Genomic DNA, 17,731 nt, shown 5'->3' on the forward strand with positions numbered 1-17,731 from the left:
CACTCCAAAAACCACACTTTAACCCCCACGGAAACCTTTTGGGGCTCTTTTCAAAAACAACAAAGTATCATATTGAACAATCTACCTGGTGTCCAGAAATAGTGGCCTGGGAGTCCCTGTCTGAGCATCTCACTTTTCAGATGCAGGAATGTGTACCCTGGAGGATTCCCAGAGGGCCTTCTGGCCTCACACACTGGCCATAATGAAACCCCCACCTTGTGCTTCTCATGAAGGTGACCCATAGTGAAGTCCAGATGTCCAAGGCTTAACTCAGCTGCTAGAAGCACAATTTCCAAGTCATGTTGTTTCTGTGGTTTTTAACTTTTCAAGAGAAGTTAGTGAGGGCAGAAGGTGGTTAGGAAAATAACTTTCAAAAATAGCTGAAGGAAACCCCACAAAATTGTTTTTTTACTCTAACTCCAAATCTCCAGGAATGGAAAATGCTATTGTTATCATCAGAGATGTACTTTGCTTTCCTTTAACAGAAGGGTGAGCAGGAACTATAGCTTTCTGAGAAATAAAGTTTATTTCTTATGTTGGATGAATCATGCCTCTTTAATGATTTTTGCAATAATTTACAGCCATTATGCAAATTATTTGTCTCCATTTTGTTAGAAAGCATTCCTTCAGAAGCCTATATGAAATATGAATGACAATCTCATTTTTATCTGTCATCATTGTTTTGTTATGAGCCATCACTCAAACCAGACAGAATAAGCTACTCATTGTTGCTTAAACATGAAGCCCATCCTTACAGTTCTGCCTTTTTTCATGTTGTTTCTGACACTGCAGAGAGGATGAGAAATTTTATCAAGCATATTCATGTTTGAATACCATGATACCATGCTTTCACACTCACACAGTAAAGTTAAGTAGATTCTTGGAATGATTTTGTGAAGAATTCTTTCCCAATGTCACACGTTTCATAAGTGAAAGGTCCAGATCTAGGGCCCAAGTCTATCTCCAGAGACTGTCCTCCAGAAATTTCTCTGCTCTGTGTTAAAATTTTATGCATTCATCAGCATCTCTATCAAGAACTAGGTCTATTATGAAGCTTTAGATTATGGCATCTCTTCCTCTAATTCATGGCACTGAGTGAATGATGGTGCTCTGTCAATGGGATTAAACAAGAGGGTAGGAGACCACTGTTTGGGATGCTTTAGCAAGAATTCTCTACAGAGAATCATGGAATCATTGGTTCTCAATTTGTTTTTCCCATTAAACTGTGCTATAAAGAAGAGTACAATAAGAAATGTTGAGTATCTGAGGCTATAATCTCAAACCACCCCATGTGGGGCTGAAATCTCCCTGAAATCTCTGTTTTGATTCATTTTACATGTTCTATTTACTTGTGGACCTGCCAGATGTGGGGAGAATAAAAATTGTTGAAACCTTCCATGTCATGAAGACTTTTCCTTTTTAATTTTTTAAATTTAATTTATTATTATTATTATTATTATTATTATTTTGGCTGTGTTGGGTCCTCATTGCTACATGCATGCCTTCCCTAGTTGTGATGAGCAGGGGCTACTCTTTAATATGGTGCAGCGGGCAGGCTTCTCATTGCAGTGGCTTCTCTTGTTGCAGAGCATGGGCTCTAGGTGTGCGGGCTCAGTAGTTGCGGTCGAGCACAGGCTCAGTAGTTGTGGCACATGGGCTTAGTTGCTCCGAGGGATGTGGGATCTTCCCAGACCAGGGATCAAATCCATGTCCCCTGCATTGGCAGGTGGAATCTTAACCACTGCACCACCAGGGAAGTCTGACTTTTACTTTTTATTTATTTATGTTTGTTTGTTTGTTTGGCACACGGGCTTAGTTGCTCCATGGCATGTGGGATCTTCCTGGAGCAGGGATCGAACCTGTGTCCCCTGCATTGGCAGGCGGATTCTTAACCACTGCGCCACCTAGGAAGCCCTGACTTTTACTTTTTTAAATGCAGGTGATAGAGGGTAATGGGGAAAAGCATTAGCATAAGGAAAACTAACATGCACGTTATATTCTACTCTAAATAATTTTAAATAAAACACTATTTTCCCCATATCTTTGGGAAACTTTTATGCTCTAGGATAACATGACCTGTTTATCTTGTAGATTTGACTTACTCCCTTATGTACTGCCATTGATCAAATTTAGGTGTAAACGTGCGGCATCCCATTTTGAGAAGCACAAGGCTGGATGAACGCTAAGGTCCCTTCAACTTTGAGATGCTACGATTCTGTCATTTTTATTTGAGTCTTTATTGACATTTAATTCTTTTATATTATCTTTTAAGTATTGTCTATTTTAAAGCTTTAAACAAAATTATAGGGACTTTCCTGGTGGCGAGGTGGTTAAGAATCCGCCTACCAATGCAGGGGACATAGGTTCCATCCCTGGTCCCAGAAGATCCTACATGCTGCGGAGCAACTATGCCCATGAACCACAACTACTGAGTCCACATTGCTGCAACTACTGAAGCCTGCGCACTTAGGGCCCGGGCTCTACAACCAGAGACGCTACCACACGGAGAGGCCCATGCACTGCAAGAAGTAGCCTCTGCTCACCACAACTAGAGAAAGCCCCTGCACAGCAACAAAGACCCAACGCAGCCAAAAATACATACGTAAACAACAAAATTATAAATTCCTTGAACTATAATGTGCACCATTAGTTCCCCTACAAAGCTCAGTCTTATGCTTTCTCATAATAGGCCTTCAACAAATACTGAATGAATTCCAGTTTTCAAAGATGCTGTTTATAAATTACTTATAAAAGCACTTTGAGTTGCCCCCAAAGGGATAGAACATCAAAACAAACAGACAGATTTTTTTCTCCCTAGTACCTTCATTTTCAAGTACTGGATATCTAAAACATTTGCATATGTTGGAGAGAATCTTTTACACAGTAGTCTATACACTGCAAAGTAAGATTTTCAAAACAAGAGATAGGATACAAGAATGTACATGGACTATTTTGTGTTGAGTTTATTAGATTCTGCCAACTCTATCAAATCTAATTTTTAAAACAGAATCAATAAATATCCACAGATAATTCTGCTTTGGACCCTAGTTTGGAGGAACTGACTTGATGGCCACCATTCTCTATCCTCTCCCATACCGCCTGGTCTTGTATGTTTCCCAGTAGGTAGTATTTTATTTCTCTTTGCTGTTTGGCTGAGACTTACATCTCACCATTAAACTGAGAGATGGGAAAACATTCTGGTGAAAAATGGCCAACAGAGCCTCTTTTGACAAAACAAAGAGCTCCAAAATCCATGCTTCAATTGGATTTAGATTTAATTATTCACTAGACCAACTGTCTACACTTTGTATGCAGGAAAGAAATTGTATCTTGCGTAAGCAATCTATTGAGTTTGCCTGACATATGCAGCCAAACACAATTCTAAAGACATAGTAATATGGGGGAAAAAAACCTTCTCTGCGGCTCTGATGAAGATTTCTAAACTGATAATGGTCAACCCGATTAAGATCTGCAAGGCTGATTTTACCAGCATGACAACACTGCATAAGCTTTGAAGTAAGGCTGACCATAAAAAGGAATGAACTTCTGATATGTGCTATAACATGGATCAGTCTTGACATTATGCAGAGTGAAATAAGGCAGACACAAAAGGACAAAGATTGTATGTTTCCACTTAGGAGTGTCTGGAGTAGGCAAATTCATAGATTACCAGGGCTGGATGGCGGGGTGTGGGGTGGGGGTTATGGATGGAGTTTTGCCTTAATGACGATGGGTTTTCTTTTTGGGGTCATGAAAAGGTTTTGAAAACAGGTAGTGGAGATGGTTGCACATTATGAATGCAATTAATACCACTGAATTGTGCATTTAAAAATATGGTTACAGGGATTCCCCTGGCAGTCCAGTGGTTAAGACTTTGCACTCCCCCTGCAGCGGGCACAAGTTGCATCCCTGGTCGGGGAACTAAGATCCCACATGCTGTGCAGTGCAGCTGAGAAAAAAAGTTAAAATACAAAAACCAAACCAAAACTATAACAAAAAAGCACACATCAGCAATGGGCCTATTTTCCTATTTCTGGCTGTAACAAAAGTGCATGAATTTGAAAAGAGAATATACAAAAAGAGCTGATACAGTTTTGCCTCATCATGTGAAGTTACCACCTGCAGTATCAGTGAGGGAGCTTCCCATTGGGGCAGCTGGGAAATTTTTATCTAGTTTTTGGATTTAGAGATGTTACCTTCTCTGAGAATTAAAATTTACCCTTTGGAAGGATGTGTGTGTGTATGTGTGTGTGTGTGTGTGTGTGTTATTCTCTGGACAATTGGTTGATATTAGGGTAAAGGTGCAACTCATATCTGAGGAAACAAAAGATCAGATTTTTACCTGCCCTCGGATGATCCCACCTTGGCCTCTGCAGAGGAATATTTTTGTTTTTTTAGTTTTTTTGGCAGTGCTGCAGGGCTTGTGGGATCTCAGTTCCCTTCCACCAGGAATTAAAGCAGCACCCTTGGCAGTGAAAGCACAGAGTCCTAACCACAGAGCAGCCAGGGAATTCTCTGCAGGGGAATTTTGAAAAGTCTCCTTCCCTGTTTTCCTCACTCATCTGTTCTGAAGAACTCGAGTGCCACAGGTGACCATATGCTGTCTTTCTGGTGCCCTGAGGAATTATTCCACAGATAATTAAGACTTGGAGAAACAAATGTATAGAGAGGAAGCTTAGATCCTTGGGTGAGAATAACCTATGACAGCACAAGGTAGAGTTTTGTAACAGAGAGAGGTGGATGTGAAGACGGGGCGCAAGACTAGAAGTAGGGTGTGGTTGTGAGCAGGGTTCCTCTGAAGGTTAATTCCTTGAAAATATTCCCTTGAACTATAATTAACATATTAATGTGTATGACAGTGAATGAATGTAGATGACTTCTTTCATGTGTCATTCCCTTTGGTTCTCCAAATCTTCAGTAAAACCTGCTGTACCTTGGGACCTCCCCGGTGGTCCAGTGGTTAAGAATCCAACTCCCAATATGCAGGGGAAACGGGTTCAGTCCCTGGTCGGTGAACCAACATCCCACATGCTGAGGGGCAATGCCACAACTAGAGAGCCTGGGAGCCACAACTAAGACCTGATGCAGCCAAATAAATAAATATTTAAATAAATAAATATTTAAACCTGCTGTACCTTTACAATTTGGTGTGGTTGTGCTGGAGAAAAGTGATTGTAAAGGGAAGTGAGGCTGCTCCACATTAAATCCACTCCCTCCAAGAGAGTCCTGAGAGTGAACTAGCATCACGCCATCCCCATCTGGGGACTTGCACTGGAACAAAGAATAATTCATAGAAGCAATGACTTTGATCAGAACTCAGGAGCTTACTACAAGAGACTGTCCCCACCACCAGCCTTCCTAAACATGCCTGGCTCGTATTTAAAGCCTAGGCACAGTCAAACCAAAATACCAGTTCAAAGCACTGGTTGTTATTCAAATTAACCCCTCATTTCAGAAATTTTCCTTAAGTCCTGGGATTAATGGGGTGAGGAGAGAGGCACGACAAACAGGGAAGTCTATAGAGTTCTATGGTTTAACGAAGGGTGAAATTAAAAAGTTTCTGAGTTGGGCATGGAATATAGAGAGGAAATAGAAAATACTCCCTTGCTTCCATAACCTAATCAAAGGATCTTGACTGAGTGGAGAGCTATCACCACCTCCCAACCAGAAGTGCTCTCACCCGGTCCCTCGACAAGTTATGTGATGTTTACTTCTCTTTCATACCAAACATCACCTTTTTTTAAAATTCTATATTTACATGTGAATGCAATTACTTGATTAATATCTCTTCCCCGCTTGGATTTAAGTTCCATGAGATACTTATTAACTTCATTCAACTTTTTTTTCAGTATCTGCTATACGAGGTACTAGGTACTTTTCCTCCATGGGGGTAAAAAAGAAACAGAACAAAACACCCTCTTCTCATGGACCTAAGATTCAATGAACATAGACAATACTATATTTGAAGTGATAAGCACTAAAGAGAAATATACATTAGGAAAAGGGAAAAGCAAAAGTCAGGATGACAGGATACAGTTGAAATTTTAGATATGGGACAAGAAAAAGCCTCAACTAAGATAGTATTTGAGTAAAGATAAGGGATCAAGCTCTAACAATATGGGGGGTGCATTCTGGGCAGAAGGGTCACCAAGTATTCTTTGCTCCTGTGTGTTCTTTGTGCAAGCAAGGAGAGAGGAATGACAGAGGCAGATGGTAGAGGGTCTGGTGAGCCATTGTAAGGATGTTGGCTATGACTGAGAAAAAGAGGTGCCATGGAGAGTTTTGACAGCAGAGAGACGTGATCTAAAATATTTCAGGGGACTTCCCTGGTGGTACAGTGGTTAAGACTCCACGCTCCCAATACAGGGGGCCCTGGTCAGGGAATTAGATCCCACATGCATGCTACAACTAAAAGTTCACGTGCCACAACTAAGGAGCCCTTGGGCTGCAACTAAGACCCAGTGCAACCAAACTAAAATTTTTTTAAATATTAGAAAAAAAATATTTTGGAAAGATTGCTGTGCAGAGAATAGCCTGTAATTGAAAAAAGGAAGACCAATTGAGAGCTTGCATATAACCATCCAGGTTGTTTAGACTTGGAGGTGGTGAAAGTGGTCAGTGAACAGGATTTGGGCATGGGATTTATTTTTTTGAAATTTTTTTATATTGGAATATAGTTGATTAACAGTGTTGTGTTAGTTTCAGGTGTACAGCAAAGTGATTCATTTATACATGCACATGTTCCTATTCTTTTTCAAATTCTTTTCCTACTTAGGTTACTACAGAATATTGAGCAGTGTTCCCTGTGCTATACAGTAAGTCCTTGTTGGTTATCTATTTTACCAGTTTTAAATATAGCTATGCATACTTGTCAACCCCAAACTCCCAATCTATCCGTCCCCCCATCCCCAGGCTGGAGATGGGATTTAAAAGGAAGAGAGCAATTAAGAAGACAGCCAGGTTGGAACTTCCCTGATGGAGCAGTGGTTAAGAATCCACCTGCCAATGCAGGGGACACAGGTTCTATCTCTGCTCCAGGAAGATTCCACATGCCATGGAGCAACTAAGCCCGTGTACCACAACTATTGAGCCTGCACTCTAGAGCCCATGAGCCACAACTATTGAGCCTATGTGCCACAACTACTGAAGTCCACGTGCCTAGAGCCTTGCTCCGCAACAAGAGAAGCCACTGCAATGAGAAGCCCGCGCACCAAAACGAGGAGTAGCCCCAGTTCGCCATAACTAGAGAAAGCGTATGTGCAGCAACAAAGACCCAACGCAACCAAAAAATAAATAAAAAAATAAATAAATAATTAAAAAAAAAAAAAGACAGCCAGGTTGGCCTGAGCAATGGGAAGAATAACATTGCCATTGAGATAGGGAAGGTGACAAGAGGAATAGTTTATATGCTGGGAGAGACAGTAGGTGCTCGGTTTTAGCTGTTTGAAATGCCCATTAGACATTCTGATGGAGGTGCTGAGGCAGAAGATAGACATACTTGCCTTGAGTTCAAGGGAGAGGTCCAGGTTAGAACTACAGATTTGGGAATCATCAATGTATATAGGTGGTAATCAAAGCCTGGAGGCAGGAAGAGAGCAGGGACTTTTGCCACTTTGCTCACTGTTATACCCCAGCACCTGGCACAGTTTCTATCATCTAGTGGGTATTGTTTCTATTGGATGAATAAATAGAATGCATATGGACTCAGGTAGGAAGGAGAGGCAAAATCTTTAATAGACCAGCTTGTATGAGGGAAGGAACTTAAAGCCTCTTATTTGAAAAGCCCGGCCTGTTTTCCAAGTTCAATGTAGTCATTTAGATGCTGATTCTGTCTAATGAAATACATTTTTTTTGTTGTTTGAGATGCTACTGCTTCTGACTTCAAATTAATATATGTCTTTTGTGGAAAAGATGGCTTATGCAAAAATTATCCTTTGGTGTAATCATCTAGTCTTCTAGGAATTCTTGTAAAGCAATCAAAGGGGGGAAAAAGTGATTTAAGAGGCAAAATCTCTGTTCCAAATCCTATATCACTGACTTTACTGGGTTTACTTACCCAGTCACCAAGCAGGAGCTTTTAGTGCTGGTCTCTGGTGAGACTCAGAGATATTGTGTAATTAAATGAGGGAGGGAGAAGATGCTTTCAGCTGATGGAACACAAGATGCTTTCAAATAAATGTTACTATGATTATTATGCTTTTAAAATTAAAGATCTCATTTTATCATGACTACAGTTTACAAACTGTCTACTCCTCCTGTCTCCTGATCTTTATTACCTGTGCAGCACAGACTGGACTTTTAAAGAAGCAGCCCTAAAGGAACCTATGCATTAGGCAGAGTGGCCCTCAGTCATTTTACCTATGTGATTCTGCCTGTGAAAACCCCGCCCCTCTTCACTGGACCCAAACAGGAGGAAGGCTGCTGGGGTACCTGATGGTGGTGATGCTTTTGGGGGAGGAGCCTAAAGGACTGAGTTCAAATTTGAATGTGTGGGGCCAAAGAACTGTCAGCCAGTGCAGCAGCAGTGCTGGAGGCAAGCTTTCCTTCCTAAGACTTTCAAGGAGCCAAGAACGACACGCTGGATTCCACCATGGACAGGTAAAGCAGTCTGCTCATGGGTGGTTGTGCTGGCCTTTCTCTCAGAGCAAATCTGAGTAATAAGATGGGTAAACTGTCCCTTTCTCCCCTATCGCTGTCTGACTCACAACAACTGCTTGGTCAAGGTGCACATATATTCTTCTGGATCTCTCTCATCTGTTTAGATCTTACATGGTTTCCGCCCAGTTGTCTCTTTCTCTTTTCTTTTCATATTCGGAACTTATATGCACCATGTATTGACTTGTCCTTGCAGTCAGAACTAGTTTATGGTAGTAATAAGAGCCAAGCAAGTGTTAAGAGACTCAAATCATGAAAAGGTCATAGCAATACTGTACTAAAAACAGTAGTGGTAACTGTGATAATTCCGTAAGCATTCAACTACAAAAGCCCTTGAAGAAAAACTTTACTAGGGAGACTTCACTGAATAATTACACAGTCAGGAAATTATTTTTTAAATGCCAATATTCAAAATTAATTGCTTGAAGGTCACTATGACCTTTTACTATTTACCTAATCTTTCCATTTCTTCAGACATAATTTCTTTAGTGTATATTTTGTAATATTTTCATGTCTTTACGTGGTTTATGACAGTTGTTATAGAGCAATCTATTCCTATTTTTAATTATTGCAAATGTATGAAAATTTATACCTAATCTGTACACTTTATCTCAATTTAAATCTTTTACAAAGAATTTAAACTACATAGCTAAGAATCTTAATGGTAGATTCAATGTTCTTCACAAAATTGAGTGCAAAAATGTCAAATGTCAGCCCAGTTTAGAGTGAGATTTTGAAAACTAATCTGAGGTGTAAGAGGAAAAAGGCTCAGTGGAGATACTTGTAAATAATGAAATGCAAAGCAATGGTAAAATCAGACTTGAAATTCAGAGAAAGTCAAAGAAGGGCAAAGGAGATGAAATTCAGCAGGAGAGAAAGGGAAATACATGATTTTCATTAAGGAAAATACTGTCTGCAGAGCACAGTAGTGATGGTACACGGCAGGAGAGGATGACCCTGTCACGATTATTTTTAACCCATTTGTCTCAGGTTTGCATTGCTGGGGATGCAGCCAGTGTTCTGCCTCAGGGAACACAGCTGTCTTGCGCAGCTGTCAACCTGTGGGCCTTACAGACTGTCTCTGCTGAGTCCTTCATACACATAAGAGAAACCAGAGGAACATAGGGTACTGGAAACAGGCCCCCAGTTATAGTTAAAGAAAGTGACGGATCAAGATAGTTAATTAACAAGGTCACAGTCGTGCAATTCACTTCACTGCGAATGGTAACTTCTGATGGAAACAGAACTACTGTATTTTCACATGGGGTAGGAGGTAGAATTAAATGTCCTATCTTTTCTTATACTCCCAGGACACTTTTTCCTCCTCACAGTAACAGCCACCCCCCCCAACCACCACCGGCAATACATCATAGTCCCCCGGCCCCCACTTCTCACCCACGAACCCCAGGAAGATAGGTTAAATGTAAAAGGAATTTATTCGTAAGAGATGGTGCTTAATTTATTTAAAACTGGGCCCCAGAGAGAAATTTTTTTCTTCCTCTCCAGTATTTATTAAGCATTTATTATGCATTTGGTTTGTGTAATATGCTGAGGGTGATTATGTTATTATTTAATAATAGTGGTAGTAACAGGTGGTGCTGTGGTGGTTACCATAGTAAATTATTATCACATTAAAATAAAGCCAAAAAGATAAAATAAAATAAAGCCAATTATTATTAGATCTTTGTTAGCTTCCATTTCGGATTCCTGTCAAGTGTGCAGTTCTGATTCTAAAAATGATTGATGAATTTTTATATGGTTTCTTATGCGTAATGTATATACTGGTGATACATCTAATTCTCTGCCTTGGGATTTAAAGTGGATTCCAGGGACTTCCCTGGTGGTTAAGACACTGTGCTGCCATTGCAGGGATAACAGTTTGATCCCTAGTTGGAGAACTAAGATACCACATGCTGTGTGGTGCAGCCAGGAAAAAAAAAAAAAAACACAAGTGGATTCCAATAAGCTTCATGTGTGTGAGGAAGACATTCAAAATGCAACAGCTTTAAAAATCTCTGGTCCTTGCTTATCTACTTAATAAGGGTGACATTTGGGAATTGACTTGTCTATCTTACGTATTTCATTATTAAAATATCAAATCAATATATGTCCATACAAAGACTGTGTGTGAATGTAAAAAGCTTTATTCACAATAGCCCCAAATGGAAACAATCCAAATGTCCATCAACAGGTGAATGAATAAATGACATGTGCTGTATCTAAACAATGGGATATTGCTTTGCAGTAAAGAACTATACTGATACATGCAACACCATGAGTGAATGTCAAAGTCATAATATGCTTAGTGAAAGCAGTCAGACACAAAGGAGGAGATAATGTATGCTTTATATGAAATTGTAGAAAATTAATTTATAGTCGCAGAAAGCAGATTAGTAGTTGCCTGGGAAGGAGGGGAAGAAATGACTGAAAAGATGGATGAGGAGACTTGGGGGGAGGGGTGCCCTGAAAAATGTCTGTATCCTGATTGTGGTAGCAGTTTTGGGTGTTTACATCTGCCAACATTCATAGAATTGTACATTTTAAGTGGGTGAAGTATGTAAATTATACCTCAATGTAAAAAAAAAAGATTGAAAAAAGTTTCAATTCTCTTGCCAGCAAACCGTATTCAAATTACTGACTAGGTCATTACTTTAACAAGTCCTCTGCACTTCTGCTCAGTGCCACTAGGTGGCAGAATTATCTCCACAGATTAGCTAAGCACATTTCTGCAAAAGACCAAGGACAAAGACCAGGGACACTCACTCCTGATGCTTTTGTATCATTCACACTGTATAGTTTGTGTTGTGCTCACGACCACAAAGAAACTTGTGTTAGCAAAGAGTATTTCCACAAATTCAACTCAATTTCGTGCTTATGGTATGCAAGACACTGTGCTGGGAGACAAAGTGCAATCCGCCTCCCCACCTCCCCCACCACCCCAGGTGTGTGAAGAACATGGCAAAATATTTAGTTCATATTGCAGATTTGCCCAGGAGATCAGCCTAATCTAAATCCTGTAAATAGGGCTTCCTAGGTGGCGCAGCAGTTAAGAATCCACCTGCTAATGCAGGAGACACGATTCGAGCCCTGCTCCAGGAAGATTCCACATGCTGCAGAGCAACTAAGCCCGTGCGCCACAACTATTGAGCCTGCGCTTTAGAGCCTGTGAGCCACAACTATTGAGCCCATGTGCTGCAACTACTGAAGCCCACGTGCCTAGAGCCTTGCTCCACAACAAGAGAAGCCACAGCAATGAGGAGCCCGTGCACCACAATGAAGAGTAGCCCCCACTCACCGCAACTAAAAGAAAGCCTGTGCACAGCAAAAAAAAATAAAAAATGAAAAAAATAAATCCTGTAAATATATACCTATAAAGACTAGAACGAAAAACCTAAGTATATTAACAGTAATTGTCATTAGATAGTGTGTCTAATTATCACTAGATACACTGATATCCTAAGCTCCAATCCTTTAACATTTAAAAAATTTTTAACTTTCTACTTTTTTGTAGTACTCAAGTTGACAATGGTCAACTATTACTCATACTTTTAAAAAACATGACTCAAAAAGTGACACTTCCTGATTCAAAAAAACACAGAAATTCTGAGACGACAGATGTAATGACCAATTGATAACAAAGGTTGAAGGCTTTGATAGGGATAAGCAGAGAACAGCAGCAAACTACTGTTCATGTCTGATTGTGCCTAGACATTTTGGCATAGTGGCAGTGAGAAAGGTCTAACTAGATGAGCTGAAATTGTGGTTAGGCTTTGAAGGATGGGTAGGTTTTGCCCCGTGGAAAAAAAAAAAGGCAAGGAAGGATTCAGTCTGGAGATGTGTATCAGCAAGGTGGCTGGAAAGAAAAAAAGAGACTAGTGCCAGGGGTCTGCTGCAGGGGTGGGGAGGGGGCGCCGAAGCAGTGGGGAAAAGAGAAAAGTGCTAGGAATGTAGATTATAATGTTCACAGGTGAAAGCTGTACCATGTTAAAGAGTTTAGAGTTTGGGACTTCCCTGGTGGTCCAGTGGTTAAGACTCCCCACTTCCACTGCAGGGGGTGCAGGTTGGATCCCTGGTTGGGGAAATAAGATCCCACAAGCTGCCAAAAAAAAAAAAAAAGAAATGTGGTGTTTATTCTATGGGCAGAAGTTAGGGGCTTTTTCAGCATGGGAATGACAGGCCCACACCTAGGCTTTTGTGAAATCTCTCAGGTACAGCATGGAAAATGTTATTTTGAAGGGAATGCAGGCAAAAGAACTGTGAAGAGGTCAGGACAATGGTTAAAGGGTTTGGACTCAAGGAGAGAACCGAGGGAATAGAGCAGGAACAAATCCAGAAATATTTGAAAGTTTGACTCAATAAATTTAGATGATGAATCAAATATGATGAGTGAAGGAGAATCAGAAATGATTCCAAGCTTTTAGCCTGGTTACTTGGGGTGGAAAGTCGGTAGGGGAGAAGGAGAGGCAGGTCAGGACAGGGCAGTTTTGGGGATACTGTGTTAACTACATTGGGTGTGAGGTCCATGTTGGACATTTAGGCAGAGATTGGAGGGGAAGCCTGAAAAGATCAGTATGGGGAACAGGTTTGTTATTCTAAGTTATCAGTATCTAGAAGGCAGCTGTGGGAGGAGCCTGTCCTGTGAGCCCATATGGCTTTGCGGTTCTTGCTATCTCAACTGATCTTAAATATAAGCATGAAAAGGGGGTTGCAATGGATTCCAAGCTCAGTAAGCCCCAGGCATCCAACAAAGGGAAGCAACAGCATGTCCTCTGGTTTGGCCCAAGTATTACAGATTTTTTAAAAAGCTGAAGGAAAGCCAGGCGTGACCAGAGAATCAGCTGTGCTCTTGCACTTCCTCCCTCCTCTCACCCACAGCCTCCTGATGAAGCAGAGGAAGTTTCTTTACCACTTCAAAAACGTGCGCTGGGCTAAGGGCCGCCATGAGACCTACTTGTGCTACGTGGTGAAGCGGCGGGATAGCGCCACCTCCTTCTCCCTGGACTTCGGGCACCTTCGAAACAAGGTATCAATAAATAGGTGCTTCCCAGGCAGGGCACTTTTAGAGCCACCTGCTGATGGTACTGCTTTCAGCCTGCCTATTTCATTTGTCTCCACTAGCTTCCTCAAATCTCTTTTTTACGTGTCCCTACAACCACAATAGAGATGCCCCAAAGGGTGTCATTTAATAGCCTCCCCAATCATGCTGGGCATATCAAGACCACACCTTGCTTCAATGCCAAGAATAACTGCCCCAAACCTTCCTCTCCTTTCCCCAGCATCCAAATTGCCACTGAGATTAAAGACGATATCCAAAGAAAGACTTTTGATTTGCATGAATACTATCAGCTCATTCAAGCTGAATTTTAAACGTGGAAAAACAAATTGTGGCTTTAGAATTTTAAAAAATTAAGGAAGAAAAATTTAGAGAAAAATAATGACTCAATTCTGTCTTCCAAATGATTTCTATTCCCTCCTGCTCACCTAGATTGTAGGCCAGGGAGTACATTCAACATAGTAAGGCCCAGAAAACTCAGGGAAGCCATTCATTTAAACTAGAAAATCAAAGAATTATGTTTCCAAGAGACTTCTTCACCAAAATCCAGATGGGTTTACATACGCTTCTGCCAATGAATATTTCCTCTCATAACAGGCAGTGAGATCTGATCTTGGTGGACACCCAGGGAAGAATCCATGGGTGGAATGACACTGCCTCATTTTTTTAGGGCTAGTTTTTCTCTTCAGTTGTCTTGGCCTCCATTTGTATTGTGTAAATTATCTCACTGCAGTTGTTTTACCTTCTAATCTGTTCCCTATTTAGTGATAAGTTGCATTCTATGAACACAGAAAGCTTGTGTTACCAACCCTTTCCTTCCCTCACATTTAATCCTCACAACAAAACTCCATTTTACTGATAAGGAATTAAAAGACCCAAGAGTTGGGTGACTTAAGTCACAAGAGTGGTGATGACAGGAAATGCAACCTAGGTCTTCAGATTCTGGGACTAACGACTTCTCTGCAATACTAAGTGGACTTGCTGGGAATTCCCTGGCGATCCCATGGTTAGGACTCTGTGCTTCCACTGCAGGGAGCATGGGTTCGAACTCTGGTCAAGGAAGTAAGATCCTGCATGCTGCACGGTGTGGCCAAAAAAAAAAAAAAACCAAAACCAAAAACCAGCTAAGTGGACTTGCTATAACTCACTATGGTGATTATTATTACAATCATGGGGGTCATGCAAAGAGCAAACACATTACAGGCAGACACCTTAGAGATTTTGCAGGTTTGGTTCCAGAACACAGCAATAAAGTGTGCAATTATCTACAACAAAGAAAAGTACATACCTTAATTTTAAAAGCTTATTGCTAAAAAGTGCTATCATCTAAGCCTTCAGTGAGTCATAACATTAACAAAGATCACTGACCACAGATCACCGTAACAAATATAATAAAAGTCTGAAAATTGCAAGAATTACCAGAAAGTGACACAGAGACACAAAGCGAGCAAATGCTCTTGGAAAAAAATGATGCCGATAGTCTTGCTCCAGGCAGGGTTTCCAGAAACCTTCAAAATGCAAAGTATCTGTAAAGTCCAATACAGCCAAGCACAATAAAATGCATGCCTGTATTTAATTGCTCTTAGCCCACGGCAGTGCCTATTACCTCTTTTACAACATCCACCTGTCAGCCTCACACTCTATCTCCTAATCCTAAATTTTCGGACTTCCACTCAGTGGTCCAGTGTTTTTTCCACGTTACATCCATGGCACTTCCAAGGAAGAAAGAATAACTTCACAAACAAAAATTAAATCTGAGATAGTGTGGTGCTACTTCATCCATTCAACTCATTCCCTTCTCCCTGTTCCACAGAAAATCTGTACCCTTTTCCCTTCCTAGAGCCAAAAGTGCAGAAGTGTTTGGGATCACCACTTACATCGTGTCCTTTCGGACCATTGCGTACCCTTTCTGAAACCTAGGACAAAACTGCAGACACCCCAAAAATATCACCGTGCGACGGACTCGAATTAATGACTGTAAAGCTACCAGCAGCGCAGTCAAGGTCAGTAACCCTCCGCTGAGCCCTCTGCTCTCTCTTCCCAGGCGGGATGCCACGTGGAATTGCTCTTCCTCCGTTACATCTCCGACTGGGACCTGGACCCTGGGCGGTGCTACCGTGTCACCTGGTTCACCTCTTGGAGCCCCTGCTATGACTGTGCGCGGCACGTGGCCGACTTCCTGAGAGGGTACCCCAATCTGAGTCTGAGGATCTTCGCGGCGCGCCTCTACTTCTGCGACAAGGAACGCAAGTCGGAGCCCGAGGGGCTGCGGCGGCTGCACCGCGCTGGGGTCCAAATCGCCATCATGACCTTCAAAGGTGCGCGGGGACCTTGCTGCCTGGCTCGGCAAAGCACAGTTTGCAGTTGAGAAGGAGGGCGGGGGGTGGGGAGAGTTTGAGAGTCAGGGGGGCAGAATTCTGGGGCTTCTAGTTCACCTAGCCAAAAATTATCAACTGGAATTAGAGGAAAAGAATCAATGGCTTGGACCCAAGGCTTGGGGGGTGGGAGCCAGGGTTTTCTTTCTTTCCTCATGATTTGAGATCTGAGCTATGCCCTTCCCCCTCTTTTTATAGATTATTTTTATTGCTGGAATACTTTTGTGGAAAATCATGAAAGAACTTTCAAAGCTTGGGAGGGGCTGCATGAAAATTCTGTTCGTCTTTCTAGACAGCTTCGACGCATCCTTTTGGTAAGTAAGGGACTTTCTCTCTCTCAAGGCATCTATCCCTGGAGCTACTTATACGTCCTTTTCTTATATATTTCCTACATTTTCGTGTGTGTGTGTGTGTATTTATCATTCTCTCATTTTTCCTCTGATGAAAAATTTATTTTCTCTTTTCTGTTGTCAATTCTGTACAACTGAGTTTGCTCTTCTGTTGTTTCACAAGTCAGAGCCCTCTAAGATTACCACCCCCCCCCACTCCCACCCCACCTTCCTCGCTCACCATCTTCTTAGACTTGCCTCAGAATGCGTTTCCCTCCCGGTAGAATCCTTCCTCTCTTACAATTTCCTTTCCCTCTACCTCTCCCCTTACTTTCTTCAGAAATATTACAAAGTCGCCCACTCTGTCTTTCTCCACAGCCCCTATATGAGGTTGATGACTTACGAGATGCATTTCGTACTTTGGGACTTTGATACCAACCTTCAAGAATGTCACATACAAAGAAATACCTCCGAAGATAGTGGGTAAAAGAACTATCCTTCAAGAATTTGTTTTTCATCAACTCTCACTTTCTTTGAGTTTAGAAAAAAGGATTCATAGACGACTTTTTTAAAATGTCTTGAAAATAGGAGGAACCCAAGCCCACCAGGGTTAATGCCCCAAGTGGTGCAGGTTTTAAATGCAACATCGTCCCCTACTGGGAAACGACAGAACTACAGGGCCTGGGAGCCCCCTAAGTGTCCATACTCTGACATTTAAGCAGAGAAAGCAGAGGGTAAATGCTGAGGAGCATGGTGAGAGTATCAAATGTTTTATAACCAGTATCATTCATTATTTGATCCCTGTTCTGACTTTTCAATGGAACTAATGATAAATTTTTCTACTCTTTTCCTTTGGGATTCACTTTCAAGTGAACAAACTGTCACCTTGTGATCCATAGAACTTCCTAATGTGAGAACCTAGGTGATTGTAACTCCAAGCCATCTCTTCAAAGCATTAATATCCAAGCATGTGTTGTATGTTTTAATTGTCTGAAGCATGTTTTTATGTTTGTACGTACAGAAGATTTTTTTCTTGGTATGGAAAACGCATGGTCACCTTTAGGCTCTTGTATAATAAAGGATCTTAAAATGAATTTGAGGGCTGTGAAGAAGACACGCTAAAAGTGAATTGATACCTCAAGTAACAAATCTGCAAAAAGATCTTTTTAAAATCGTAGTTTTGCAACTACACATTTCCCATATAACCAGCGAATGCTTGGAAGAGACTTGCTGGGATGTTGAGAAAAGAAAATCTGTTCTCTCTGTTGGTGTCTGAACCTCAGCAATGCCAACCAGGTCAAGGTTTCCCCTTTTTGCCT

General features: G+C 41.3%; 1 protein-coding gene across 1 annotated transcript; it reads left to right on the plus strand.

The window, feature by feature from the left end:
• Nucleotides 1-8,564: 8,564 nt before the first annotated feature.
• AICDA (activation induced cytidine deaminase) lies at nt 8,565-16,844 on the plus strand. Its single transcript, XM_057703075.1, has 5 exons — nt 8,565-8,598; nt 13,531-13,678; nt 15,753-16,026; nt 16,282-16,397; nt 16,791-16,844. The coding sequence occupies exons 1-5, from the start codon at nt 8,591-8,593 to the stop codon at nt 16,842-16,844; spliced, it is 600 nt and encodes a 199-aa protein (XP_057559058.1). The 5' UTR covers nt 8,565-8,590.
• The last annotated feature ends 887 nt before the right edge of the window (nt 16,845-17,731 follow it).

The sequence above is a fragment of the Hippopotamus amphibius genome, chromosome 12 (genome assembly GCF_030028045.1).
Source record: "Hippopotamus amphibius kiboko isolate mHipAmp2 chromosome 12, mHipAmp2.hap2, whole genome shotgun sequence".
NCBI classification, from domain to species: Eukaryota; Metazoa; Chordata; class Mammalia; order Artiodactyla; family Hippopotamidae; genus Hippopotamus; species Hippopotamus amphibius.